General features: G+C 28.4%; 5 protein-coding genes across 13 annotated transcripts; 4 read left to right on the forward strand and 1 right to left on the reverse strand.

The window, feature by feature from the left end:
* Positions 1 to 1,227: 1,227 nt before the first annotated feature.
* On the forward strand, positions 1,228 to 14,955 carry LOC117213558 (tyrosine-protein phosphatase 10D). 5 transcript variants are annotated; one of them, XM_033458997.1, is made up of 21 exons: positions 1,228 to 1,246; positions 8,186 to 8,587; positions 8,656 to 8,943; positions 9,073 to 9,351; positions 9,432 to 9,698; positions 9,778 to 10,110; positions 10,238 to 10,555; positions 10,642 to 10,974; positions 11,081 to 11,380; positions 11,453 to 11,656; positions 11,784 to 11,889; positions 12,052 to 12,278; positions 12,363 to 12,439; positions 12,528 to 12,662; positions 12,734 to 12,856; positions 12,954 to 13,102; positions 13,274 to 13,409; positions 14,018 to 14,084; positions 14,162 to 14,260; positions 14,691 to 14,757; positions 14,832 to 14,955. In XM_033458997.1, the coding sequence occupies exons 1-19, from the start codon at positions 1,243 to 1,245 to the stop codon at positions 14,245 to 14,247; spliced, it is 3,834 nt and encodes a 1,277-aa protein (XP_033314888.1). In that variant the 5' UTR covers positions 1,228 to 1,242; the 3' UTR covers positions 14,248 to 14,260; positions 14,691 to 14,757; positions 14,832 to 14,955. The 5 variants fall into 5 exon arrangements, with proteins under 5 accessions (XP_033314888.1, XP_033314884.1, XP_033314889.1 ...); XM_033458993.1 differs by lacking the exons at positions 14,162 to 14,260; positions 14,691 to 14,757; positions 14,832 to 14,955 and having other exon boundaries at positions 13,274 to 14,082; XM_033458998.1 differs by lacking the exons at positions 14,162 to 14,260; positions 14,691 to 14,757; positions 14,832 to 14,955 and having other exon boundaries at positions 9,483 to 9,698; positions 13,274 to 14,082.
* LOC117213561 (thioredoxin-like protein 4A) lies at positions 14,904 to 16,141 on the reverse strand. Of its 2 annotated transcripts, none has more exons than XM_033459004.1 (4): positions 16,030 to 16,141; positions 15,786 to 15,869; positions 15,525 to 15,661; positions 14,904 to 15,348 (listed from the first exon to the last, which is right to left on the reverse strand). In XM_033459004.1, the coding sequence occupies exons 2-4, from the start codon at positions 15,861 to 15,863 to the stop codon at positions 15,135 to 15,137; spliced, it is 429 nt and encodes a 142-aa protein (XP_033314895.1). In that variant the 5' UTR covers positions 15,864 to 15,869; positions 16,030 to 16,141; the 3' UTR covers positions 14,904 to 15,134. The 2 variants fall into 2 exon arrangements, with proteins under 2 accessions (XP_033314895.1, XP_033314894.1); XM_033459003.1 differs by having other exon boundaries at positions 15,786 to 15,917; positions 16,030 to 16,140.
* Positions 16,142 to 16,443: 302 nt separating this feature from the next.
* Positions 16,444 to 19,305, forward strand: LOC117213577 (UDP-galactose translocator). 3 transcript variants are annotated; one of them, XM_033459038.1, is made up of 6 exons: positions 16,444 to 16,464; positions 16,532 to 16,683; positions 17,234 to 17,305; positions 17,443 to 17,562; positions 17,660 to 17,874; positions 17,961 to 19,305. In XM_033459038.1, the coding sequence occupies exons 3-6, from the start codon at positions 17,287 to 17,289 to the stop codon at positions 18,606 to 18,608; spliced, it is 1,002 nt and encodes a 333-aa protein (XP_033314929.1). In that variant the 5' UTR covers positions 16,444 to 16,464; positions 16,532 to 16,683; positions 17,234 to 17,286; the 3' UTR covers positions 18,609 to 19,305. The 3 variants fall into 3 exon arrangements, with proteins under 3 accessions (XP_033314929.1, XP_033314930.1, XP_033314927.1); XM_033459039.1 differs by lacking the exon at positions 16,444 to 16,464 and having other exon boundaries at positions 16,473 to 16,887; XM_033459036.1 differs by lacking the exon at positions 16,444 to 16,464 and having other exon boundaries at positions 16,473 to 16,683.
* A 398-nt stretch (positions 19,306 to 19,703) lies between these two features.
* LOC117213578 (transaldolase) lies at positions 19,704 to 22,923 on the forward strand. The gene is made up of 6 exons (XM_033459040.1): positions 19,704 to 19,935; positions 20,870 to 20,993; positions 21,670 to 21,909; positions 21,992 to 22,117; positions 22,179 to 22,315; positions 22,428 to 22,923. Exons 1-6 carry the CDS (start codon positions 19,839 to 19,841, stop codon positions 22,700 to 22,702), a joined length of 999 nt encoding a protein of 332 aa, XP_033314931.1. The 5' UTR covers positions 19,704 to 19,838; the 3' UTR covers positions 22,703 to 22,923.
* Positions 22,924 to 24,526: 1,603 nt separating this feature from the next.
* LOC117213576 (zinc finger protein 330 homolog) lies at positions 24,527 to 26,737 on the forward strand. Of its 2 annotated transcripts, XM_033459034.1 has the most exons (7): positions 24,527 to 24,545; positions 24,924 to 25,064; positions 25,297 to 25,467; positions 25,591 to 25,822; positions 25,926 to 26,090; positions 26,199 to 26,270; positions 26,341 to 26,644. In XM_033459034.1, the coding sequence occupies exons 2-7, from the start codon at positions 24,945 to 24,947 to the stop codon at positions 26,583 to 26,585; spliced, it is 1,005 nt and encodes a 334-aa protein (XP_033314925.1). In that variant the 5' UTR covers positions 24,527 to 24,545; positions 24,924 to 24,944; the 3' UTR covers positions 26,586 to 26,644. The 2 variants fall into 2 exon arrangements, with proteins under 2 accessions (XP_033314925.1, XP_033314926.1); XM_033459035.1 differs by lacking the exon at positions 24,527 to 24,545 and having other exon boundaries at positions 24,680 to 25,064; positions 26,199 to 26,252; positions 26,341 to 26,737.
* Positions 26,738 to 26,745: the final 8 nt, after the last annotated feature.

Here is a 26,745-nt window from a genome sequence, read left to right on the forward strand (position 1 = left end):
AAGAAAAAAAGTCGAGATTTTCATTTGTTTTGTTATATCGATTTATATTTTTATATAACTAAGAAATTTTTGCTAAATAGCTGAGAAATGAGTAACGATATGAGGAAGTCACTTCCATATTTATCCATGGAAGTTATGATTTATCTACGTTCATTTTGACAGTGGTGTAGGTCACATGTACCTTGTGCGTGAGTTGTGAGCTTGGGAGAAAAATAACAATTACATATTTTTGTATTATGTCAGAGAGGCAATGAGAGAACTCACACCAATTGTTCTAGTTATTCCACAGTACAAATGCTGCACCACGCTGCCAAGTCCTAGTGTTCCACGCTAGCATATACAAAAACCTATTTAATTTCACCGTAAACGAGGTATAACCCAACAAATGAAGACGACGTATTCGTTAAGACGATGGTAGAGACAATAGACAACTTTGGACGGCGGTGCCTAAGGCTTAAAAGCTTTAAAGGCCTAAAGCCTAAGGCTTACTCTTTTAACGGATGATATAACTAGACATGAACACAATACACCATAGCACACTAGCACATTGATCTTTCTCGTTTTCTTTCTTTTTCTTGTGCTATTATATGTCATTACCTTTAATGTTAAGCATATAAAATAAAAATTTTACAAGTAAATTTTCAAAGTAAAAGATAAAAATTTCGGTTAATAAATTAGTCATGACGTCAAATCTTGTCTGCCGATAATTTGTTCTTCTGTTTTTATCGTTTCTGTAAATAAATACGCATGCAACATATACATTACGTCAGATATACTATCAGAGAGGAATTTCCTCTCTGATATTATTCACAACCTATCAACCATTGAAATTACTATTAAAGTGAAATTTAAGATTTATTATAACGTTTATTATTTAATATAAAGCAAATTTAATGTTAAATCTAAAAGTCTATTGTGTATAAAATATATTAAAATTATTACTATTCATCATTCCACTAATCCATTATCGTTTAAACGGTAAGGTTTCCTTTTCTTCTCTAAAAAGAATATAATAAATAATTAATTTCTCTTTCTGAGGCAACTTTCTTTCAGTATTGCGTGATTATGTTATTCTCTTACTTGTCTATCTCGAATAGAAAAGTATGAACTTGTTCATAAAACCGTACAATGAAATAGTCTTTTATAGCGTGGAACTAAATAGGTTCATGTATATGCTAGCGTGGAACATTTTCAGTACTTAGCCGTTAGGTTCAGCACTAATCCGGAAACAACCGGAACCATATGCGTGAGTACTCCCATTTCCTCTCTAACTATGTCTTTAAATAAAGGCTCGGGTATGGGGTATGGTAATGCTTTATATGAAACGTCAATGGATTTTGAAGCGGGATTTCATGTTTTAAATTTTTCACCGAAAAAAGAAAGGCCAAAATTATGTTATAATTTACACTTACCTCCATTATATGCAAATGTAAGGCTAAGAGAAAAGTATAAAGACAGTTATTTACTACTTTGCATTCCACTAATTTATCAAGAATATTTTAAAGCCCTTAGAATATCTGAAACAAAATTTTGTTATTGAACCAGATGATTAATAATTAATTATACAAAATTACAATATATAGGACATAAATAAATAAATCTGTTTGTTTTAGTTTGTTTTCTTAATAAAATTCATTATCTTTTTTATCGTAAAAGATTACATATTTTATGAACGTTTTATTTCATAATGGAAAAATATTTTGTAATACACTCAAACGCAAAAATTTAAATATCTAGAAACAAAATATATGTTATTTAATAAGGTTTTGGGTTTATAAAATAACGATTCACTTAGATTCGTTTTCTCCAATATATTTCAGTCTTATAACACGTATTACCACACAGGAATCTCCAAGTCAATAGAACAACGTGGTCGACTTCTAAGACAAAAGAGCGTCGTTAGAAGTCGTACCAATTTAGCTTGTAGTAAGCAGCGATCATACCAACTTAACATTTCTCAACACTCCCCTTTGATCGCTAGTTTCTACAAGCCCCATAGCTTTGGTAAATTGCTGAGTCTTAATCCTATTTAAGCCTTTGGTGAGAATGTCAGCCACATTCTCAGGACTAGGTACATAAGTATAATCTAGTATCCCCCTCGATACGCAGTTCTTAACGTAAAAGTAGCGCACTTGGACGTGCTTAGAACTCTCAGCAACTATTTCGTCCTTTGATCATGAAATAGCTCCGATATTATCGCAGAATATCTTGCAGGGGTGAGGGCAATATGACAGTTGACCCAATTCCTTTAACAGTAAAGAAATCCACACTGTTTCCCTTGCTGCTTCCTGCATTGCCACGAATTCCGCTTCGCACGTCGATTGAGCTATAATCGGTTGTTTTTTGGATAGCCAGGATATCGCACCACCAGCAAGTATGAACACATACCTGCTCCTGGATTTCCTGTCTACCGTACAACCCGCAAAATCCGAGTCGCAAAACACCTTCAGAGGTTGCCCGGTCCTTTGGTATACTAACTTCAAGTCTTTGGTCTTTAGTAAATATCTGAATACCCGCTTCACTGTTTTCCAATCGGATACAGTCGGATTCGCGCATCTTTGGCTTAGTTTTCCTATTGCACACGCAACATCAGGACGACTTACAGTAGCTACATACATTATGTGCCCCACAGCTTGTTCATATAATTTACTGTCGAAAGGCTCATCACGTTCAATATCAAAACCAGCCTCACATTCCCTAGCTAGCGGTGTCGATGCTCCCACCACCCCAACCTCACGAGTAATGTCAAACAGATCCAGCATTTGACCTATCTGTACAGATTGATCGAATACTATAGTGGTGCTGTTTGGCTTACTCAGGTGGATGGACAGAAATTGAGTGTCTACACCTAGCATTCTAACATCTAATTTGTCCTTAATCCTAGTTTTGAATATCTCAATCCACTCATTCGTCCCAAACACAAGGATGTCGTCCACATACACAGCTACAATCAATTTTTTAGACGCATCCACATACACACATGGATCACTCACGCATGGGTTCAGACTCATACCTCTTAAAATACTATTGATGTGCCTAAACCACATTCTTCCAGCTTGCTTCAGTCCATACAGGCTCTTTTTGAGCTTACACACAAATTTAGTTCTGTCTTTACCTGGAACTCTAAAGAGTTCTGGTTGCTCCATGCAATCCTCATCCAGAAGGCTGTTGAGATACGCACATTCCACATCGATGTGCTCGTAAACCCACTCATTTTCCGCACATAGAGCAAGCAGAATTCTTAGAGTTCTGCGTTTTACTATTGGACTAAAGGTTTCTGAATACTCTACTCCAGGCCTCTGCCAGAATCCCCGAGCTACTAGCCTAGCCTTATACCTATCAGGGTCTCTCTTTATCACAAGCACCCACTTACAGTCCATAACGTTTTTATTTAAGGGTCTTTGCACAATGTCCCACACATCTTTACTTTTTAGATTGTCTAGTTCCTTCCTTATTGCATCAGTCCACTTTTGAGCGTCTGGCCCCCTCAGGGCTTCATACACATTCACAGGTACACACACGTTTTGAGATTTACAAACAGTCGCAGTGTGAGCACAACAATCACATATTTTTGGTTTGTGTAGTCTTGCCGACCTCCTCGGCACAAACGGTACACTCACAGTATTCACTGGATTGTCCTCACACGTTAAATTGTCCATAAAGTAGTCGGTTTCCCCTTCGTCGTTTTCTCCGTCACTCTGTGTCTCGACGTCAGTTTGACCGGCTTCTCCCCTATGTTCAAAGGTTTCTACATCCCATATCCATTCCGAGGACTTATCTTTTATATGGTTCGTTTCCGCCTTAGCGCTCTTGTAGGGAAACGTGTTCTCCTCGAACCTGACATGACAGGATATTATCACCTTTTGGGTCTTCGGTAGGTAAATTCTATAACCTTTGACCTGTCTGTCATATCCCACAAATATCCCCTCATCCGCTCTGCTCTCGAATTTTCCTCCGCTTGGACTCTTTAGATACCAGACTCTGCATCCAAACACTCTCAGTCTGTTTATCTCCCCTTGGAGGTCACATCCCTTACCCTTCCATAATTCCAGTGGGATCTTGTCTCCGATGGCAGCGGATGGGCATAGGTTCCTTATGTGGCATGCCGTGTTCACAGCCTCCCCCCACAGATAGTCAGGGAGTCCAGATTGGATGAGTAAACATCTGGATATCTCGACCAGGGTTCTGTTCGCTCGTTCGGAGACCCCATTTTGTTCAGGGTTTCTAGGAACAGTTTTCCTGTGTAAGATGCCTTTCTCCTTCAGGTAGTTCTCAAAGTTTTCTCCTGTGTACTCACCCCCGTTATCTGTTTGACATTACTCGTGAGGTTGGGGTGGTGGGAGCATCGACACCGCTAGCTAGGGAATGTGAGGCTGGTTTTGATATTGAACGTGATGAGCCTTTCGACAGTAAATTATATGAACAAGCTGTGGGGCACATAATGTATGTAGCTACTGTAAGTCGTCCTGATGTTGCGTGTGCAATAGGAAAACTAAGCCAAAGATGCGCGAATCCGACTGTATCCGATTGGAAAGCAGTGAAGCGGGTATTCAGATATTTACTAAAGATCAAAGACTTGAAGTTAGTATACCAAAGGACCGGGCAACCTCTGAAGGTGTTTTGCGACTCGGATTTTGCGGGTTGTACGGTAGACAGGAAATCCAGGAGCGGGTATGTGTTCATACTCGCTGGTGGTGCGATATCCTGGCTATCCAAAAAACAACCGATTATAGCTCAATCGACGTGCGAAGCGGAATTCGTGGCAATGCAGGAAGCAGCAAGGGAAACAGTGTGGATTTCTTTACTGTTAAAGGAATTGGGTCAACTGTCATATTGCCCTCGCTGTCTTCAAGGATTTAATTTCTCCGATATATTCGGGGCGAATATGTCGGAAAAGATATGCACGTGCCATGTTATCCTTCCTCATGCATTCTGGGTCCAGCCTTTGCGCTTCCGTAAATCCTGGTTCTATTGCCTCCCAGCAACCCAGGAAAATTAGCGAGGCTTCCGTCATTGTCTTCCAATACTCGTAATTCCCCTTTCTTAGGACCGGCTTCATATCGCTGTCCACATCACTTACTTTGTCGTGATCGGCCATGGCGTGGTCTCTTCTCGGATTATCTTAGAAAACACAAAAAACTCAAAAAAATAATACCGTTTTTCCCCGCAGTGGAAGCGTGCTGGGCCCATAACCTGTTATTTAATAAGGTTTTGGGTTTATAAAATAACGATTCACTTAGATTCGTTTTCTCCAATATATTTCAGTCTTATAACACGTCTTACCACACAGGAATCTCCAAGTCAATAGAACAACGTGGTCGACTTCTAAGACAAAAGAGCGTCGTTAGAAGTCGTACCAATTTAGCTTGTAGTAAGCAGCGATCATACCAACTTAACATTTCTCAACAATATATATGTATGACTTACATCACGTTCATAATCATAGGCACATATGTTGCGACATACCGTCGCAAGTATACGCATCAAATTACATTAACATACGTGTGAAATGGTCAAATGATAAATCGCTTGAGAAATAAATAGTAATTCTATTTGTTTTTCCAACAATACAAATATAAAATTATACAATAATTGTAGCAATGTTAAAAAATATTTATTTTTATTACTTAACCAGATTTTTATTAAATTATTAATTACATATATATAGTTAACGTACCTCTTTATATTTATTTTATTAACTTATCTCAAACATATTTTTCATGAATATTCTAATATGATATTTTTTATATTGAAAAATTAAAAGTTATAAATTAAAGATATACCAAAAAGTAAACAGAATAAAAGTGTCTTAAATTTTCCCTCGTCTGCGCTTATATATACATATAGTAAAATGAAGATTCCTTATTCGTCGAATTTTCGTTTATCTTATATCAGCTTATATATTTTCTTTTCATTTGAAAGTCTTACTCAAATAATCAGTAATAAATAATTTATTAATTATTACTTAATTAATAAATTTAAGTTGTTCATCTCGTTTAAGTTGTACAAATATATTTTATAAATATACTATTCAAATACAAGCGTAAATATGACTTTTTGTGAGTTAAAAGGTTCAAATAATCAGAACATGTTATTTTTAACAACCTTTGAGGAGGTTATAATATATTCTTTAAAAATGTATATACATATGCTCCTCTATTTCGCTTCATAAGTAAATTGCAGCCTCAATGAAGTTGTAGATTTATCCGAGAGCTTAATGCTGCTTTATTTTTTTTACGATTGAATGTAATTTTAATATAGAGAATTTTGATCATAGTGCTTAACATTCGATTCACATGTATTTTACTAGAATGCGCAAAAACGTTAATGAAAACGGGAGGTCTTATCTATATTAAAGGAAAACTGATATTTAATGAATAACATTGAGAGATTCAAATCGCGGCAAAGTCTAATCTTTTGGGCAAGTACATTTTATGTTTAATTTAATACTTAACATACACAATTGCATTAAGAATTACGTACACATATATAATGGCATATAAATGTAGTTTAAATATTATGAATTATTTATTAATTATGATTTCCAATTATTAACAATGCGTTAACATATCAGTTATTATATATGCGTTATTACATGTATATATATATACATATATTATATATATATAATTATAGATATATAATTAAAATTATACAATTTTAATCATTATAAAGCTTTTCGATAACAGCCATTTGCGTAATAATTGTGTTCAGTGATTTTATAAACTTATTATAATAAATATAATTCATGTAAGACTCCAAAGAAACGAATTTTTATAAAAGCTATATGTAAAATATAATAAAAAATTGTTAAAATTCGTAAAAAGATCAAGATAAATATTACCCTCATGTTTGATTAATAAAGTAGTACAGAGTACGCTTTTAAGAGTTTAATATAGACTTGAGATTCTTATCAGCAATATCAATGACTATAGGAGGGATAAACGAAAACCTGTTGGTAAGTGATCAGAAGTCAGAATGATTATCAAGAAAATAACTAACACATCGAGTTTTCAAAATAGTTCTTCGTACCTTTGTTAATAGATCTCATTGATTCGAGTGTATAAATTTTTAATAACTTTATTGAAAACAACGAATTAATTCTTATGTGCAGAGTTTAATCCTAGATAAACCGACTTTTTCTTGAATAAGTGGATAAAACATAACAATTGTTTTATATACGAAAAAGGTTTCAATTCGTAATGAAAAATATAGAATATATGTTTGTAATTTATCAATGAAGAACAATTTTTTGTGAGATTGGGTAAAGAATCGTGAGCATTTGACTTTTCATATTACGATGATCTGTGAAAAAACATTGCTGATCGAATCGTGATTGATATGAGCTATAACATATCAATCAATTATTGTGAAATTCTACTTGCCACTTTAAACGCCTATTGTACACATACCATTTTATTTTTAATATCTGCTTTTTTTACAATGCATTTATAAAATGAATAATAATAGTAATCAAAATAAATTTACATAACGTGTTAAATGAAGTGAAATGCACAATCATAAATGCACAAAACGTATAAAAATTACAATTTCAATTGTTAAGTCTTTGGTATAAAATTATTTTTCTGGTTTTAAATTATGAGACTAAGTATATAATACTTTGAAATATATATATATAATTAACATTTCAATTAATTTAGATAGAAAAAAAATATCATTTTAAATAGAAAAAGAATTATATTGGCAGAAGCCAATGTAACCTATCCAAATAATGTGTTAAAAAGATACATTGGTCAAAATTAAATCGATTATTTATCACATTTCTTTATTTCTAATATTAACATTTTTCATCGTTCCTTCGAAATCATGGTTAATGAAACGTTATCATTTCTAATTAATATACAATTTATTTGTGACAACAATGATATTTTTCGTTTGTGAATTGACTCAAGGTATATTTTAAGTTTATCAGAAAGAATCACAAATATTGATTTCGTTTTTAGTTGTGATATGAAATAAATCTTTCGAAAGTCTAGATTACATCGTTTCAAGTACGTAATGTTAACTATACGACGTATAAAGTGTACAATAAAATTATCACCAGAACCTGATACTTTACCTAGCGCAGTTAATTAATTAATTAAGATAAAAAAAACATCAAACTGTTATCTTAGATTTTTACGATTTTAATAATGAAACTCTGTTTCAATTTGCAATCTTATAGGTAACATGGTACGAAAAAAACGATTGAAAGTGTTGATTTACGCACTACAGATCATCTATGTGCTCAGTGAAAATAATTTAATCGATCATCGACACATCGGACACAATGAAACAGTGAACGCTTCGATGAAAATTTTATTTGATCTCAATGCTGAATATGTAGTATCTTCAGAACTAAATAATTCTATGAGCATAAAAGAGTTTCTAGACGAAGCTACGGAATTCGAACAAAATGAGCTCCTGCCGAATGATTACCTGAAAAACAACGATACTAATATATCGATTCTCGATACAACGAACAATGACTTCGTTCAAAAATTCGAGCATATTTCTATTTCATCTAACGAATTGAAAGATAACCAAATTTTATCGGAAGATATATTAATGACATGTAACGAAGAAGGTATAATTATTTAGATAAAGGTCAGTATAAATGAATGATTTTACTATTTACGTTTGCTTTGTTTATAGATCGAAAAAATGTACAAAATCTAACGATTGATCTAGTTGCTACAGAATGGATATTTCTCTCCTGGGAACCTCCTTGTGATAATATAACAAGTGAATTGTTTTATACTATCGATATATGCTTGGACTCGAATCAACTATGTTTTTCAAGAAATAGAACCATAGTAAAAGATACACAATATAATGCCACTGATCTAGAACCATGCAACAATTATACATTTATTGTAAAAGCCATTGACAAAGATTTAAACTCGACTGGAGTTATTGTAACAGGCGCGACGAGTTCTAATAGTAAAATTATAATATTAATACAAATTTAATATCCAATATGATTATTTAAATTTACTCTGGTTTAATTATTTTGCAGAAATTGTTTTTAAAAGTATAATATACAATTTATATACTATTCATTCTTTTTAGTTACTGAAATTGGAGATATTCAAAAATTAGTTGCACATACTGCTTCTAGTACAATTAAATTAAGCTGGAAATCACCAGCAGATTATCCAACATGTGTAAATCATTATTTAATTGCGCAATGCCTTAAAAATATTTGTAATAATGCCTCAATTACAACTGAGGAATATATTTCATCAAATTTAGAACCATGTGAGGAATATTTCTTTATAATTAAAGCAGTTTCAATAAACAACAAACAATCTAATGGTGTTGATATTACATTAAAAACAAATTCTCCAAGTATGTTAGTCAGTGATTATACTAGTTTTTACACATAGCTACTAATTAATAATTTTTTGAATAATAATTATTTTTATAAGAATCTAGTAGACCTCAAAACCCAACTGTGGAAGCTAATGCATTTTCTTTAGTTATTCATTGGGAACCACCAGAAATTGGAGCTAAATGTATTAAATATTACCGTGTTACTATTGATCCACAGCCAAAAACAGAACAAGTAACTGGAATAAATGTAACAATAACTGATTTGTATGCATGTACTCCATATTGCATTTATATTAATGCAGTAGATGAAGACAATAATGATGGGGAAATGATCACTATTGATACAAGAACAGCATCAACAGGTAAAAAGAAATTATGAATATTATATATGTATATTTTATAAAATATTTATGTTTAAGAATAAATGAAAATTTCATTTAGTATCGAAATCACCAATATTAAATATGAAAGAACCAATTGTTACAACGCATGACATAATGCTTTCATGGAAGATTGAGAAAGGCAACAGTAACTGTACTTTAACATCTTTAAAAGCTATGTGTAATGCTACAATGACAAACGGTCATGGTTATGAAGTTAAGAATGGAGAAGCTGAAGTACATATAGATTCTCATATTCAAGATGAATATTTTACAAATTCAATAATAAAGAATGTCAGTCCATTTACTACATATATATGTTGGGCATATGTTCTTAATGAAGCAGGAAATAGTGAATTAAGTAAATTAATAAGTGTAACAACATCAGAAGATAGTAAGTAAGCAGAAATGCATAAAAATTATGTTAAACATATAGTTTTTAACCTATATTAAAAATACAAGAAATAACAAAAGTCATAAGTAATATTAATGGTAATATATGATATTCTTTAATATTTCAGTACCATCCGCACCTTTTCTCAATGTTACAAATATAACATATTCACAATTTATATTTGTTTGGGAACCACCATCATATTTAGCAGGGAATTTACATGAATTTGAACTTGTATTTGAAGGAGAAATATGTTTCTATATGCCTGATTGGTGCAAACCAGTAACCTTAAAAACCATTAAACATTTTAATGGATCTACGTTCATTTTTGAATATTTAAATGCAACAGCATTTACATATTATACAGCAAAAATCAAAGCAAGAACCTCTGCAGGCTGGGGAAGTTATAACAATGACCTAGTATTATTTAAAACACCAGCTGGAGGTAATTTCTTATTACATGAAATTATAGATATTTATAATTTCAATATCACTAAACTCTATTATATTACCATAGTTATTATATATTAGTTCCAGGGATGGTATCCAACTTTTCATATTCAATTGTAAACAATGAAAATAATAAAAATGTTTTGAATACCATTTTGACATGGGGCATTCCATGTTCTTTAAATGGAATATTGGAATATTTTAATGTATTTGTAGATGGGATTAGAACTAATTATGAACCACATTCTTTTACATTACAATTTTTATCAAATGATGTTAAAAATGATACGGTCATAACAAATTTAAAAGAGTTAAAAGCAGAATATAATTATATCATTAAAGTGGTAACAAAGGTTCAGGGAATCCAAGATTTTGGAATACCAGCATTTAAAAATATTTCATATCCTGCTGGCAGTATGTATCTAACTCTAAATAATATAAACTAGCAACTTTCATAAAATATTTATCTTCAAGTATTAAAATGTCGTTAATAAGTTACTACACATTATTTATATTTTAGTTCCACCTCAACCTGATGAAGATTATATAAAATCTATAACTATAGATCCAGCTAGTGCACGAAGAACTACAACAACAGCTACACTTTTACTTCCCTTATTCCCTAATACAAATGGTGATATTATTTATTATTCTATTATAGTGTCAAGAATGAACTATAATATTCCATCAAGTATTAGATTTAATATGACAAATAATACAAATCATATATTATGGCCAAATATATCTTCTTGGAAAGAAGCTATGCTACAAGACTTTACAATACCTTATCAAGCTACTAGACTATGTTGGAATCCTTATCGTAGGTGATATATTTTTCAGTTTGTATTCAAATTTAATTAAAAATGTTTGAATTATTACCGTATTTTTGCAGCTAATTCTGTTGCTGATTATGGCGATATGGAAGCAGTCAAGTATACACTTGGCGAAAATACAAATTGTAAAGAAATTTCATCTAATACCAATAAAAGAATTTATTGTAATGGTCCTCTTAAACCAAATACATGGTATCATGTTAGAATGCGGGCATTTACTCGTGGTGGATATTCTGATTCTACAACTTTTTTAATAAAAACCAGTAAAGTGTTTATTGATTCTTAAAGTTATTTGTATTTTTCTTCGTTTAGTTGCTTCGATATTGGTATTGCAAAAATCATACATAATTAAATTTTATTGTATTCATTAAATATTTTAAATTATATTAGATGCTGAAATAGATATCGTACTTGTTAGTGGAGTTGTTTTTGGTATTTTATTCTTGGGAATTTTATCAACAATAATGTTATTATTTCGCAAATGTTCAATTCGTGCGTAAGTAAATCTTATTTTTTGTTTAGTTCAACATTGTCACAGTAAAAATAATATTCATCAAAATATAAAAATTTAAACATTTAAACATTGTAACAAAGTATACATTGTGGCAAAAAATTTACATAATTAATAATTTAATGATAATTTATACATGTTTTTTAGAATATTACGACGATTTCTACATTCTGACATGTCTGGATCACCAGTTCCTACACCTTTTTCAAAAAAGAAATTTATAGCTCATTGTCAACAATTTATTGATAATCCTGGAAAATTAAGCAATGAATTTCAGTTACTTCAAACTCTTAGTATTGATTTACAGATGCCAACCAATACTGCTTGTTTACAAGCCAATAAGAAGAAAAACAGATATTCTGATATTTTACCATGTAAAAATATTGATTTACATATTATAAAGATGTGAATTATATATAAAATGAAAAAAAAATACTTTATTAAATTTATATTTTCAGATGATTTTTCAAGAGTTAAGCTGGAAGTAATTGAAAATGATCCTAATACTGACTACATCAATGCATCTTTTATTAAGGTGAGTAACCATAAAATTATTTATTTACGCTAAATATGAATTATATTATGTATTAAATATGAATTAAATAGGTATACACTATTTTCAGGGCTATAGTGGCGAAAATGAATATATAGCTTGTCAAGGACCAAAAGAAGAAACAACATTTGATTTTTGGAGAATGATAGAGCAATATGACATCAATGTAATAGTTATGTTGACTGAGTTAGTTGAAAAAGACAAAGTAAGATTTCTGCACTAAATATATTTAAATCTCGTTTAACGCATGAATGTTAAAAATTGATACCTTTGTAGGAGAAATGTCATCAATATTTTCCAACAATTAGGGAAACTTTTAAGTATGAAAATTTGACTATAAAATGTATAAGTGAATTAGATTATAGATCTTATACACAAAGAACGCTAGTATTACAAAAGGTACAAGATTTAAACTTAAGTTACAAGATTTAATAAAATACATTTGTACTTATATATATATTAATTTAATTCTCCTATTTATAAATAATAAATATAGGAAAACAAAAAAAGAAATATAACACATTTACATTTCAAAGAATGGCCAGATCATGATGTCCCAGAAGATTTTGAACCAATAATCCATTTTTGCCAGATTGTACATCGTAATGTTACTGGTAATAAAGGATATATTGTGATTCATTGCAGGTAAAAATATATGAGTTTAGTATAATAGTTAATAATATCATATATCTTGATGTTTTAATATTATTCAGTATTGTTATTACTTTACATTTTGAATTTATTTAATATTATTACTATTTCACTATTTTATATAAATTTGTTATATATATATATATATAATACATACTTTTACAGTGCAGGAATTGGTAGAACTGGCACTTTAATAGCAATAGATATAATTTTACAACATCTTCGAGATAATAAAAAATTGGATGTGTTTGGAACAGTATATAGATTACGACGTGATAGAATAAATATGGTGCAAAAAGAAGTAGGAAAATCCAAGATCTTTTATATTAATATTAATATAAATTATGTACTCATAAATTATATATCTACAGAATCCGACCGAATAACACGCAAAAATAGGCGTGATTCCTTGTGGAAAAATAAGGAAAAATATAGAATAAAATTGTTTTACTCTCGATTTAATTTTTGAAAAAATCGAGTTTGAAAATTCGTCAAATATATTTGAATATGACTAATTGCGGGCTGAACAGGATTAAATAATCGATAGGAAATCATTCCACGTGTGAAAATAAATCAAAAATGCAGAACAACACTTTTTTACGGGATACTTTGTTTTCAAAAAAAATAGATTTGAAAATTTATCATACGCGTGTAGTAGTTCAATTTTTAACTAAATGTGTTCAAACTTTACATTATTTTGTCCTGTCCAATCCGAAATTTGTCATGTTGAAGCATATAAATTTCACAAATTTTCAACCTTGATTTTCTCGAAAACTAAGCCGAGAATGAAAAAATTTTATTCTATACCTTTTCTTATTTTTCCACAAGCAGTCACATTATGCCCGCTTTTACGTGTTATTCGGTTGGATCCTGTATATCTAATACTATTAATATTTATTATATTTTTAGAGTCAGTATGCTTACATATACAATTGTACAAAGCAAGTATTAAAAAATCCCTATTGTTTAAAGAATTGTAAGTTTGTCATGCTTATTACAAACAAGTTTATTTACTATTTTTTTCGTTTTAAATATTGAAATTTTTGTCTTTAGATAAACCACCACCTATGAATCCAGTGTACGAAAATACCTCCAGGAAAATAAGAATAGTACCAAGTTCAAATATAAATCTACACTAGTCACAACCTTGAGGTAAGCATGTAAGAAGTAATTTTAAATATTTATTTTTGTTTTGCACAATATTGAAATTTATATGTATAAAAAAGTGGTAGTATTTTTTCTAACATAAAATGAAGATGTATTATTTAATATAGAAGATCAATGTAATAAGTAATGTATGTACATATAAGTACAACTGTAATGAAACATGATATTTTGTATTTTGTTTATAGTAATACGTGAATCAAATTTTATTCTTGCAATACATAAATTTAATTCTTTTTTATTTCTATGGAATGCATATGATAATATATTTTTAAAACAGACAGAACATTTTAAGGAAACTATAATAATAACATTTCAATATAAGGTTGTAATTGTTTAGTTTAAACTGGCTATATGACTTAAGGATTACAATAGATTTAATTAATATAAATGTCTAATCTTTTAATTGTTATTCAAGGTATAAGCTACCTACCTACTATTGCTTGACAAAAGTCCTACATGAGAAGTGCAATCTTCCTTTGAGTGTAAGTGTTATTTAAATATTTATACATATCAAAAATGAATAATATACACAAAACCAATAAAAATATGTTTTCAGGATTTAATTATCTAGTCTTTCTTCACTAAGCTATGATTTATTGACTTCTTCTTGTATAGAAAATAAATTAACCAATTTATACAAAACTATAATCGCTATTTACAGATAAATGTAAAATAATAAATGTACAAATATACTTATTATTTTTACAATAATTTGCATAAGTACATATATGCTATATATAACTTTATATTTATTTGTAATTATGCCATATTTTTATTTATTGATGTAAGTTCAGTTATATACCAATATTTTCTCTCTGATTTATACATTAATATAAAATATTTTCATCAATAAAGATAATTAATAACGATATTTTGTAGAATAATCTTTTGGAGAAACAACTAAACCTCTACCTTTTCTGGCACCTCTGTAGACTGTCTCAATGATATCAATCATTTCTTGTTTGTCCTCTAATGTCCAGTTTATTTTATTATTATTTCCAGTTCCCAAATCAATCATTATATGTTTATTTCGAAAGAAAAACATAACTGTACAAGGATCATACAATTCATACCTGTAAAAAATCATATTTACATCTCTCTGAAAACGTATATCTTTAATAGTTTAAGACAATAAAAAGATATTATCCAGTTTACTGACTAAAATAATACTATCAATAATGATTTAAACAATATTTTATGAAAATATAAAATAACATTTTAAGATTTTTAATTGCATATTAAACCTTACATTTTATTAAAATCAGGTACTTGAGTAATATCAACTAGATAAATGACAGCAAAGTTTTTTACTTTTTCAGCAATATTATAAAGAACTTCATCCATTTTCATACACATTGGATCCCAGTCATGACCAAATCTAATAACCTAAAAAATTTTGTTTTTAGTTACAATTTCATATATAGATAGTCGCTATAGATAGTAAAATTACGAGGTAAAATTTCATCCATGACAGCCATTAAAAGTTAATACAAATCAATTAAAAACTTACAACTACTCTGTCTTCTTCAGATAATATTGCCTGATCCACTTGCCATCCATTGTGGAGATGTGACAACATATAAGACATTGTTTTCTGTTTATCAAATACAGATCCAAGAAAAATGAACAAATTTAATGTAACCTATATTTTTATATTCAAGTTTAGAACACTTTTTATTGGTATATATCACAAACAAAAAGTGTAGAATAACAATATATTCTACAAAATCATGTAATAATTATACATTACTTACATGGATTTTATCATATGATCAAGATTATGGAATAAAAGTTTCTTTTAACTTCTCGCAATACGATCAACACCACCGCTATAATACGTTTATTTGCGAAAGTTAAAATTTACCACCCATTACCTCATTGCCACCAACATATTAGCAATAATTTAAAAAATCCCTAGTTTCATTTTAATCTCTTTAATTATATCTAGTTATATAGTATATTAATATTACAATATAAGATTATTAGATTCTTTTTACAATTTTATTTTATCGTATATCTATTTTTTCATATATATTAAATAATTACAATATCTATAAATTAACAATACAATTTCAAAGTTTTATTAAGATTTAAATGTTTTAAATCTGACCTATTTTTCCGATAATGGCAAGAAAAATTATTTTATTAGTTGGTGAAATATCATTTTCTATCATTGTTATTAAAAATTTGTAATTTTGATTGATTTAGTAAAATATCTAAATATGTATTAAGATAACTAAACTTAATATATTTTAGATTTAAAAATATCTCGGCTTTCTATAGGCACATCATACACATGTTGACGATAGGCAATAAAGGGGTATAAATGTCAACGTGTACATATCTTGTGTGCATATTTACCATTCCTTGTTTTCTCTTTTTTTATTTCAGTAAAAATAAAGAAAAAGGTAAAATGAAAGTATTTATATATTTGAAAAAGAACATTACAGTTAGTATTATGTATTACTGTAGATATAAATCCTATGCACATTTTATTTTTATTGCTAAATATAAAATTTTTAATACATACTTTACTTAAATATTAATCGTATGTCACATAATCATAAGGAATACACTCGTTTAACATAAATCTTTTATACTCTGAATAATTGGTATGTTTTATACTATTTCATCTACTATATATTTTTTCTTAAATTACAATATGTATTGTGTATTGTTACATTGATTTATAATTATTGCATTATTTCTTTAAACGTTATACTGAACATGAATTAAAAAATCAAGATTACATTTGACAAATAATATTAAGTTTTAAATATGTTAATGTTTTGTAAATATATCTATAATTTATTATATATAATCAAAGATTTCTGATTAAATTATATATTTAATACACATGCATATACATATGTTCAACAATTTTTTAATAAATTTTTTAAAATGTAAAACATTAATAACACTACATTTATAACTTTAATAAAACATCTTATTTTGTAGATGAAATGATCCATTAGCTTTTATATTATAAAAATTATTATAAAAAACATTATATGATGGAATCACAACAACGTAAGTCTATAATTTTAATATAAGAAATTGTAATAAATAAATTTAACATAAAATTAAATTTAGTATGTCTAATGGACTAACTAATGTATTGATTCCTTAACCATTCTCTGATATCTTTTTCTTAATTTATTTTACAGGAAGTGTTCAGACACTAAAATACATTAGTTTAATTACACTTACATTACAAAATGCCCTGGTTGGGCTTAGTATGCGTTATGCACGTACAAGATCAGGAGATATGTTTCTTTCATCAACTGGTATATTACATTTTTTTATATAAATTAAAAATTGTATTTATTATTTTTATTACATTCATGTAAGTTATTAATGTATAGTAATTAAATGTTATTTCAGCGGTAGTTATGGCGGAGGTTGTTAAACTTTTAACATGTCTAATATTAGTTCTTGTTGAAGAAGGAAACTTTCCAAAATTTGTTGATGCCCTAAAGTCAACAATCATAAAACAGCCTGTTGATACTCTAAAAGTATCTGTGCCATCACTTCTATATGTTGTACAGAATAATCTTTTATATATATCAGCATCTAATTTAGATGCAGCAACTTATCAGGTATATCCAATACTTAAGTATATATTTGATATTTTTCACCTATTAATACTATTTATTACATGCTTTTTATACATACTATTCCTCAGGTAACATACCAATTAAAAATTTTAACAACAGCATTTTTTGCTGTGGTAATACTACGAAAGTCTTTAAAGAATACTCAGTGGGGAGCTCTAATATTATTAGTCATAGGTGTAGTATTAGTACAACTAGCACAAAGTTCAGATACTGCTTTACCATCTGGTATAGAACAGAATCATTTACTTGGATTCTCAGCTGCCTTAAGTGCATGTTTTCTATCAGGGTTTGCAGGGATATACTTCGAAAAAATACTAAAAGATTCAGATATATCAGTATGGATGAGAAATGTTCAATTAAGTTTACTATCATTACCTTTTGGATTAATTACATGTTTTGTAAATGATGGTGAAATTTTACGAAAACAAGGCTTCTTTTTTGGCTATGATCTATTTATTTGTTATTTAATTGTACTTCAAGCAGGTGGAGGTCTTATTGTTGCAATGGTAGTTAAGTATGCAGATAATATACTTAAAGGTTTTGCCACCTCTTTAGCCATTATTATTTCTTGTATAGCTTCTATATATCTTTTCGATTTTAACTTGAGTTTCCAGTTTTCTTTAGGTGCAATTTTAGTAATATGTTCGATTTTTATGTACAGTCACCAACCAAAATCGACATTTATCGATAAACATTCTCGAAGTGATAAAGTTTAATATAAATTAAACTAAACTTATTTGTAAGATGAAAGTGATATTTCCCAATTCAGCAAGTGTTTTAACATGTTCATTCAACAACATAATTTAATACATTTCTTCCATATAAAATGGGAATCTCTCTCTCATATGGTTTACATATTAGTATATATGTTATCACATACTTTATCAGTATTCTATTATACTTTTTAACAAGAGGTATAATGGAATTGATTGAATATATTGAATCGATCGAAGAATAGAATCAATCAAATTGATTTCCTAATATTAATCATGATCAATAATATAATTAATTGATAGTTCAGAATATTTTCATAAGAAAATACAATTTACTAATAGACCATATGCTAGAGAGAAATAAGAATATATAAATACATTATTGAATAAATTCTATGTTAAAATTAACTAAGATCAAGTAAGCATATATTTATAACAAATTAAAAAATTACATACATCAATATATAAAAATATTCCATCTAAAATATATCTTAAAAATTGAGATATATTTTTAGAGTATTATATACAAATAATTTTAATTAGAATGCATATAAAAAACAATAAGATTGTTTCCTTTTAATTTATATATTTTTATACAATGTTACAATGTTTGATTATAGATATAAGTATACACATGTATCAACAAAACTGAATTCACTATTATTGTACTTAAGTTTTAATAAATATGTCTTATAATGCATACGTAACTTATATATTAAAATATATCTATTTACAATTTTAAAATATAATGTAAATTGTAGACTAAAAAAGTAAGGAACAAGATGAAATAATTTTTAATTTTGTAATGCATTTAAACTATAAGGGAAATACGTTTGGTTACAAAAGAATCAACATATGTACTTCTGTATAGATCTTATCTCTCATCATTACTAAGGTCATTACATATAACAATTACAGATAATAAATACTGATCTCAAATATTCAAATTGTAAAATATGAAAACCTAGAATTAAATAATATTTATATAAATATTACTATATTATTAAAATTATAAATCAATGGAATTTTGTTTAAATACTTGAATAATATCGATTTCAGATACAAAAGATCGATAGTAAAAGTTACTTGCGTAATGTAAGTAGTGTTGGAGAAAATTAAGCGGTAGTGTTATGCAAGTTGGCAGGCGTGTACAGTATCGTTGAATGCTGAATCGCTCCAGTGTAAGAAGCAGAATTTTCGATTTCCAGTCGGTATATAAAAGTAACGATAAGAATGAGTGGGCCTCAATCGAAGAAAGTCAAGATGACGAACTCATTGATACAACTAAAAGAAATCACAACGATTGTCGCCGATACCGGTGATTTTCAAGGTAAGTAATAAAATAAGTTTTAAATAAATGGTTTTGCACCTAATACACATACGGTCAAAGGTGAAGGTGACTAAAAAAAAGTATGGTAGGGGTACACTAATAGCGCACTTTTAATTTATCTTTTAAACATCTTTTTACTTGAAGAATAAATATTTTTTATATATCTACTTTATTGTACATTCATTTTATAAATGCATATATGCATAAGCACTATAATAGAATACGCAATACTTCATTAGAAAGCAGATATTAGTTTAAAGTTTAGATTACATTATGCACGCAAGAGTAGGGGAAATTACAAAATCTTCCGATCTTACGATTGCTTTTTTTTAATAGTTTCATAATAATGCTATTTATACTTATCAATATTTTATAAAAATGTAATAAAACTAAAATGTAACTAAATTATTATTCTTTACCATCGTACATTTTTAAATATATAAATATATAAAATATATTTTATATTACAAAATACATTATATGATTTTATTGTAATTGTTATATCATTAAAATCATTGTATTATATCATAATGAATAATTTATAACATATGTTAAAAAACCAAATTAATTACATACAATTTTAATTATGTATTTAAAATGTAAAATAAGTAGTTTTAGTTTGATTCATTCTATTATATTCTATTATAAACCTTCACTTTATAAACCATTCTTTTTAATACTATGTAGATAATATTTTGTTGCATTAAATAGAAAAATTTCTATTTATCATGTAATGTAATCCATAAGATATATATGTATGTATCTATTATCTTTGACCTATAGATGTCAGTGATAACTCTTGGAATATATATAAATGTCTTACACTAAAATATATGTTATTACAAACTAAAATGAATGTATTATCTTATTACCATATAAATTTTTTATTAATGCATTAATTTATTATCTCATTGTACTTTTTAATTGTCTTTAGCTATGGAGCAATTTAAGCCAATAGATGCAACTACAAATCCCTCTTTGATCCTTGCTGCAGCTAATCAAAAAAAATATGCTCACTTAATAGATAAAGCTGTACAATATGGAAAAAAGTCTGGATCGTAAGTATATTATAATATTAAATTAACAAATTGAAAGTATAGTTATTCTAATAAATATTTTAAATAAATGTGCTGCTTTTACTATTACTTAAATGCCCATTATTTTACAAATTTTTAATATATATTAAATTTGTTGTCTTCTTAAAATATTAGTACTAAATTATGAGATATTTATTTTAACACAATAAAGAAAAGTATATTTTTTAATACTAATTTGTAAAAATTAGTACACTAAATTTTTTATAGTTTTTATATTATTATTAATACTAAATAACTATTATAATTAAAAAATATATAAATGCTCGTTTTAGTAGATAGATTTGTAGATATAGAATCTATAGTACAGTAAAAGTTAATTTAAGACATTATAGGAATTATAAGGGATAAAATGATATACGTGAACAGAATAGTATACATATCAAGAAATATAAAGGAATTAAAGTAAATCTGTATGAAAATGTAGGAAATTCTATGAAGATTAGTATTAGGAATGGGAGAATATTAAAATTTATAAAAAAGAAAAATAAAAGGAAGTGTATGCAGCAAAAGGTATGAAAGAAAAGAAGTATTCACTTGAAATCATAACTGTGGTAATAATTAATATGATAATTTTATGATTTACGTGGCTTCTTAATTAGAGAAATGGGAAACTTATAAACTAATGTATTTGTTTCAGTACTTTGACAGAACAAGTTGAAGCAGCTTTAGACATTACATGTGTTCTTTTTGGTAAAGAAATCTTAAATATTATACCTGGTAGAGTTTCCACAGAGGTAGATGCTAGGTTGTCTTTTAACAAAGAAGCTAGCATTGAGAAAGCCAAACGGTTAATTGCTTTATATGAAGAACTTGGTGTAAATAAAAATCGTGTGTTAATTAAGCTTGCTTCTACATGGGAAGGTATTCAAGCAGCAAAGTAAGCTGATCTCATTTTTATTATCAACCAGCTGTTTAATAAAAAGATTAAACTCAAAATAGTGAAATTCATTTGTGTATAGAGAACTGGAAGAGAAATATGGAATCCATTGTAATTTAACGCTTCTATTTTCTTTTGCTCAAGCGGTTGCATGTGCAGAAGCAGGTGTAACTCTCATATCACCGTTTGTTGGCAGAATTTTAGATTGGTAAGTTCAACAATATTTTTTATAAGTATTAAAAAACTGTACAAACGAAGTGATTTGTTAGGTATGTGGCAAATACGGATAAAAAGTTGTATGATCCTAAAGAAGATCCAGGTGTTATGTCTGTAACTAACATTTTTAATTACTATAAAAAGTTTGGATATAAAACAGTTGTTATGGGTGCCTCATTTAGGAACATTGGTAAATATAAAAATTAATATTTATTAGGGGGTTAAGATTATTTTAAAATTAATTATAGTTACTAAAACTAGAGGTTGTAATAAAAATTATATTATATGATTTTTTCATTAAGGTGAGATAAAAGAATTAGCTGGTTGCGATTTTCTAACTATAAGTCCCAAGCTATTAGAAGAATTGGAAAGGAACTATGAACCAATTCGCAGAGTACTTACAGTAGATGCAGCAAAGAGATCTGATCTTCAAAAGACCAGTTTGAGTGAAGCTGAATTTAGGTGGCTTCTTAATGAAGATCAAATGGCAACAGATAAATTAAGCGAAGGTATTCGAAAATTCACAGTGGATGTTCGCAAATTGGAGAAGCTATTGCATGCAAAGATGCAATCTTAAATATAACCAAAATACTTTTCTTAAACATACTTATGTAACAAATGTTTTATCGTAAATATCGTACACAACAATACTAAAAAATAATTATTATTTCGAATGATAAGTTTTCAATATGTAATACATTCCACTCTTTGTATCTCCACAATATGTGAACAATGTACAAATGAACATAGAAATTATACTTTTAACATTAAATAAAAATGGGATATTAAGAAAGTGCATACTTATAAAGATTTATTTCAAGAGTTTAGTTTATTTATAATTGATAAAGTATATCAGGACACCAAAATAATTGCATGTAATTAGCTAGGAAATCGAAATAATACTATATAGAGAAGATTTCTGAGAATTAAAGCATTAATTTAATCCTAGAATAGTTAAGCAATTCTCCTTATAGATCGAAAAATTTAATTTTTTAATTTTGTTATAAAGAGGTTAATTCAGTTATTCCATCGTAACATGGTTATAATATTTCAGAGCCTATGAGTATTGTTCACGTTAATTATTCCTTTCATGATCCTTTTAAAAACCGCGGAAGGAAATGATTATTGAGAACTCGATTTTTAACGGTAAGAAATAACAAATGTTTTATTAAGTAAGGAAACGAACTAAACAACTACAAGAATTACATTATAAAAAACACAAATGCTATGAATTTAAATTAAACATCAGAAATGGCCTTTTCCGTTTGAAGTATTGCGCCCTAATATTCGTTTCTACGAATGTGTTTATAATTGTTTGTATAATTCACGGTCGTACCATGATAGATTCCAACGATCATGTAAACAGATCTCGGCACTCGCTAGGGAATACTATTCAAAAATTGTATCGCGTCTAATCGTAAAACATTAATATGGACGGTCAACAAAGTTCGCATTCTTACGAGATAGACACAAAAAGAACATTTCTGTTTCTATCTGAGACACTCATAGCATATCACGATGCGTAGAACGAGAATCTTCCTGCAACGATGATTCGATGTTAATTTTTCATAACTAGTCATGACTCAATTTTCAGATACTCAGTTTTCCCTAGGCTTTGGTACATGAGTGTCGAGACCTATTTATATGATCATGACATAGTCTATAGTTTTGCATCGTGCGGTAAATATGTAAATATAACACCGATCAATGAACAGCGTCGATCAATGAAATGCATGCCTGATTAGATAGGGACAGAAGGAGTCTCTTAGTAGCGATCTCTTTCTATTCTCATATCGTATCCACTTACATCGTAACATATGATTCGCGTAGTTGTATATCTCAATGATCACTTGTAGCTCTTCTGTATAATCACGTTCTCAAAATTTCAAATTTATAAACATGAGCAGAATGCTCTAACACTCCATGGGCACGACAACCAAGCTTAAATTCCATAAATTTCTGAACTGCCCATATGTGCGAGCGCCTGTATCACAGACCCGCCAATTGAGGGATTTTTAAAATTTCCTTATAACTAAGAAACCAGGGAGACTATTTAAATAAAACCAGATAAAGTTTGATAAAACCAATCTCAATTAATTCTTTAGGTTCTAAACTTTCATTTGAGCCCTCATAAGTTAAGAAATTTTGTCTAGGAGCCAAAAAATTTTAATTTCTTAATTTTGCCACTTATTGATTGAATGTAATTAAATATTATGTATGTATACTTCAGATTCAAATATTTCAGGATTAAATAATGGGCACGATATGTTTAAGGTTGTTGAATTGTTTTTTTTTATAATCTACAAGGATATTGAAGAATAAATATATAGTATAAATATATGTATAGACCTTATAATTTCTTTAAAAAGTGACCATGAAAGAAATAGTTATAGTTTATTTTCTCCTTCGGCATTCATCGAGTAGGTATTTATATTTTTTATCTTAAAAATTTTTTAAATTTTGTCTTCTATTTGTGAAAAAAGACTATTTTTAGCGTTGCACGTGATCCTTGAAATACTATAATTTTGTCCTGAGAAGTTCTTTTATATAACAATAAATAAGGCAAATATTTAGGTGATCCCATTTAGCTAGGCCACTATATATATTCTAAAAATACGAAAATAAATATACGAAATGAAGTAATTATGATGTATGTTATCCTGAAAGTAAACCATTAAATTAAACTAAACTGTATGGAATGATTTTGAATTTTACCCTAACCTTGTTCAATTAATCGAAATTGTACTCCAACGTTTCTAACCTTGTTTTATTATTAATCAAATAATTATATTTGTCAGGTTGATATTAAATTTTCCAAAATGCCGAAGAAAAAGACAGGACAAAGACGGAAAGCTGAAAAACAAAAATTAAGGCAAAAAGAAATTAGAACCGCTAAAGATCAATTAGATTTAGCTAAATTTCCATGCAATGCAGTAATGGTAAATATGATATATTATAATGTACATCAGTATTATCATAATTTAACCCTTTTACAAATAAATACCGAAAATAAATCCCAATTTCACAAATATATTTTTTATATCATAAAATTTCAAATATATTAATTATTAATATTATCAATTAGTAGAAAATATTTAAAAATAGCCTATATCTCATAAGCAGAGTATCCGTATTTCTATATATCACACTTATATCTAATTTTTAATAAAGGAATGTGACAAATGTAGCAAGAAACAAAAAAGTAGAGCCTTCTGTTATTTCTGTCAAAGTGTACAACGATTACCAATGTGTGCTCATTGTGGAAAAATAAAGTGTATGCTAAAAACAGGAGATTGTGTTGTTCGTCATCCTGGTGTGTTTAATACTGGATTGGGTATGGTGGTAAGTACATGTAACTTACATATAATTAAATATATATATAATTACGTATAGTTATAATAATTAAATATATTATACAGTATAATAAACTATGAGAGTATAAGTAACAGACATAAATTTTTAAAGGGAGCCATATGCGATCATTGTGAAGCATGGGTTTGTCACGGAAGACGTTGCCTTACAACTCATGCATGTATATGTCCATTGATAGATGCAATTTGTCAAGAATGTGAAAGAGGTGTGTGGGATCACGGTGGTAGAATATTCCGATGTTCATTTTGTAATTGCTTTCTTTGTGAAGATGATCAATTTGAACATCAAGCATCATGTCAGGTTTTGGAGGCAGAAAGTTTCAAGTGTAAGAATATAAAAGAGATAAAAATATAAGTATAAATATACTTTACGTATAATTATATTAGTGTCATAATTTTTGGTTTATTGTAAACAATTAATATTTTTAGGTCAATCATGCAATCGATTAGGACAATACTCTTGCTTAAGATGTAAAACATGTTATTGCGAGGATCATATTAGAAGAAAAGGGTTTAAGTATGAAAAGAACAAACCTATACCTTGCCCCAAATGTGGTTTTGAAACATCTCAAACAAAAGATCTTAGTATGTCAAGTAAGTAATATAATTAGTTCTAATACTACTTTTTTATATCTACATTTAATTAAAAAGTTATAATTTTTAGTAATTATTTTTAAAATTATATTTTCTATTCTATTGTAGCAAGAACTCATAAATTTGGTAGACAAGGTGGAACATACGAATCTGATGATGAAGGTGAATATAATTATTATGGTAAAGGTCTTAAGTATTTTTACGTTTACTTATTGTCTTTATAGCCTGCTGTATATCATCTTTTTTACAGGAAATCAATCACAAGACTATATTCCTGAAAATCATACATCTTATCAGGAAGATGAAGATGAAGATGATGATAATGATGAGGATGCTGATGATGATGATAATGATGATGACGATGATGACGATGATGATGATGATGATGATGATGGTGATGATGAAGGAGAAAGAGAGCGGGTAAATGAGTTAATAAGTGAAAATCAAGAAAATTGCAATAATAAATTGCATCAAAGTATTAATAAAAACGTTTAGCAAAAATTTAAATTTTACAACTAAATGTGAAAATGGAAAAATAAATATATCACTGTTGTCTTTATAACAAATTATAACATGCTATTTTTTAATATGAAAAATTGTATATCAAATATCGATACGTATAGGATAAAGCTAATTGGGAAACCTAATAGTTCCT

The sequence above is a fragment of the Bombus bifarius genome, unplaced genomic scaffold, assembly GCF_011952205.1.
Source record: "Bombus bifarius isolate JDL3187 unplaced genomic scaffold, Bbif_JDL3187 scf7180000009125, whole genome shotgun sequence".
NCBI classification, from domain to species: domain Eukaryota; kingdom Metazoa; phylum Arthropoda; class Insecta; order Hymenoptera; family Apidae; genus Bombus; species Bombus bifarius.

Bases quoted from the DNA above. Each gene is read 5' to 3' on its own strand.
- LOC117213558 (XM_033458993.1), top strand. The intron at 8,944-9,072 runs GTAAAATTATAA...CATTCTTTTTAG, and splicing joins AGGCGCGACGAGTTCTAATA to TTACTGAAATTGGAGATATT. The intron at 10,975-11,080 runs GTATGTATCTAA...TTTATATTTTAG, and splicing joins TATTTCATATCCTGCTGGCA to TTCCACCTCAACCTGATGAA.
- LOC117213561 (XM_033459004.1), bottom strand. From the start codon at position 15,863: ATGTCTTATATGTTGTCACATCTCCACAATGGATGGCAAGTGGATCAG. The intron at 15,662-15,785 runs GTAAGTTTTTAA...AAAATTTTTTAG, and splicing joins CTGAAGAAGACAGAGTAGTT to GTTATTAGATTTGGTCATGA. The intron at 15,349-15,524 runs GTAAGGTTTAAT...GATTTTTTACAG, and splicing joins GTACCTGATTTTAATAAAAT to GTATGAATTGTATGATCCTT.
- LOC117213577 (XM_033459038.1), top strand. The intron at 17,563-17,659 runs GTATATTACATT...ATGTTATTTCAG, and splicing joins TATGTTTCTTTCATCAACTG to CGGTAGTTATGGCGGAGGTT. The intron at 17,875-17,960 runs GTATATCCAATA...ACTATTCCTCAG, and splicing joins TAGATGCAGCAACTTATCAG to GTAACATACCAATTAAAAAT.
- LOC117213578 (XM_033459040.1), top strand. From the start codon at position 19,839: ATGAGTGGGCCTCAATCGAAGAAAGTCAAGATGACGAACTCATTGATA. The intron at 19,936-20,869 runs GTAAGTAATAAA...AATTGTCTTTAG, and splicing joins CGATACCGGTGATTTTCAAG to CTATGGAGCAATTTAAGCCA. The intron at 21,910-21,991 runs GTAAGCTGATCT...ATTTGTGTATAG, and splicing joins GAAGGTATTCAAGCAGCAAA to AGAACTGGAAGAGAAATATG.
- LOC117213576 (XM_033459034.1), top strand. From the start codon at position 24,945: ATGCCGAAGAAAAAGACAGGACAAAGACGGAAAGCTGAAAAACAAAAA. The intron at 25,065-25,296 runs GTAAATATGATA...TTTTTAATAAAG, and splicing joins TTCCATGCAATGCAGTAATG to GAATGTGACAAATGTAGCAA. The intron at 26,091-26,198 runs GTAAGTAATATA...ATTCTATTGTAG, and splicing joins AAAAGATCTTAGTATGTCAA to CAAGAACTCATAAATTTGGT.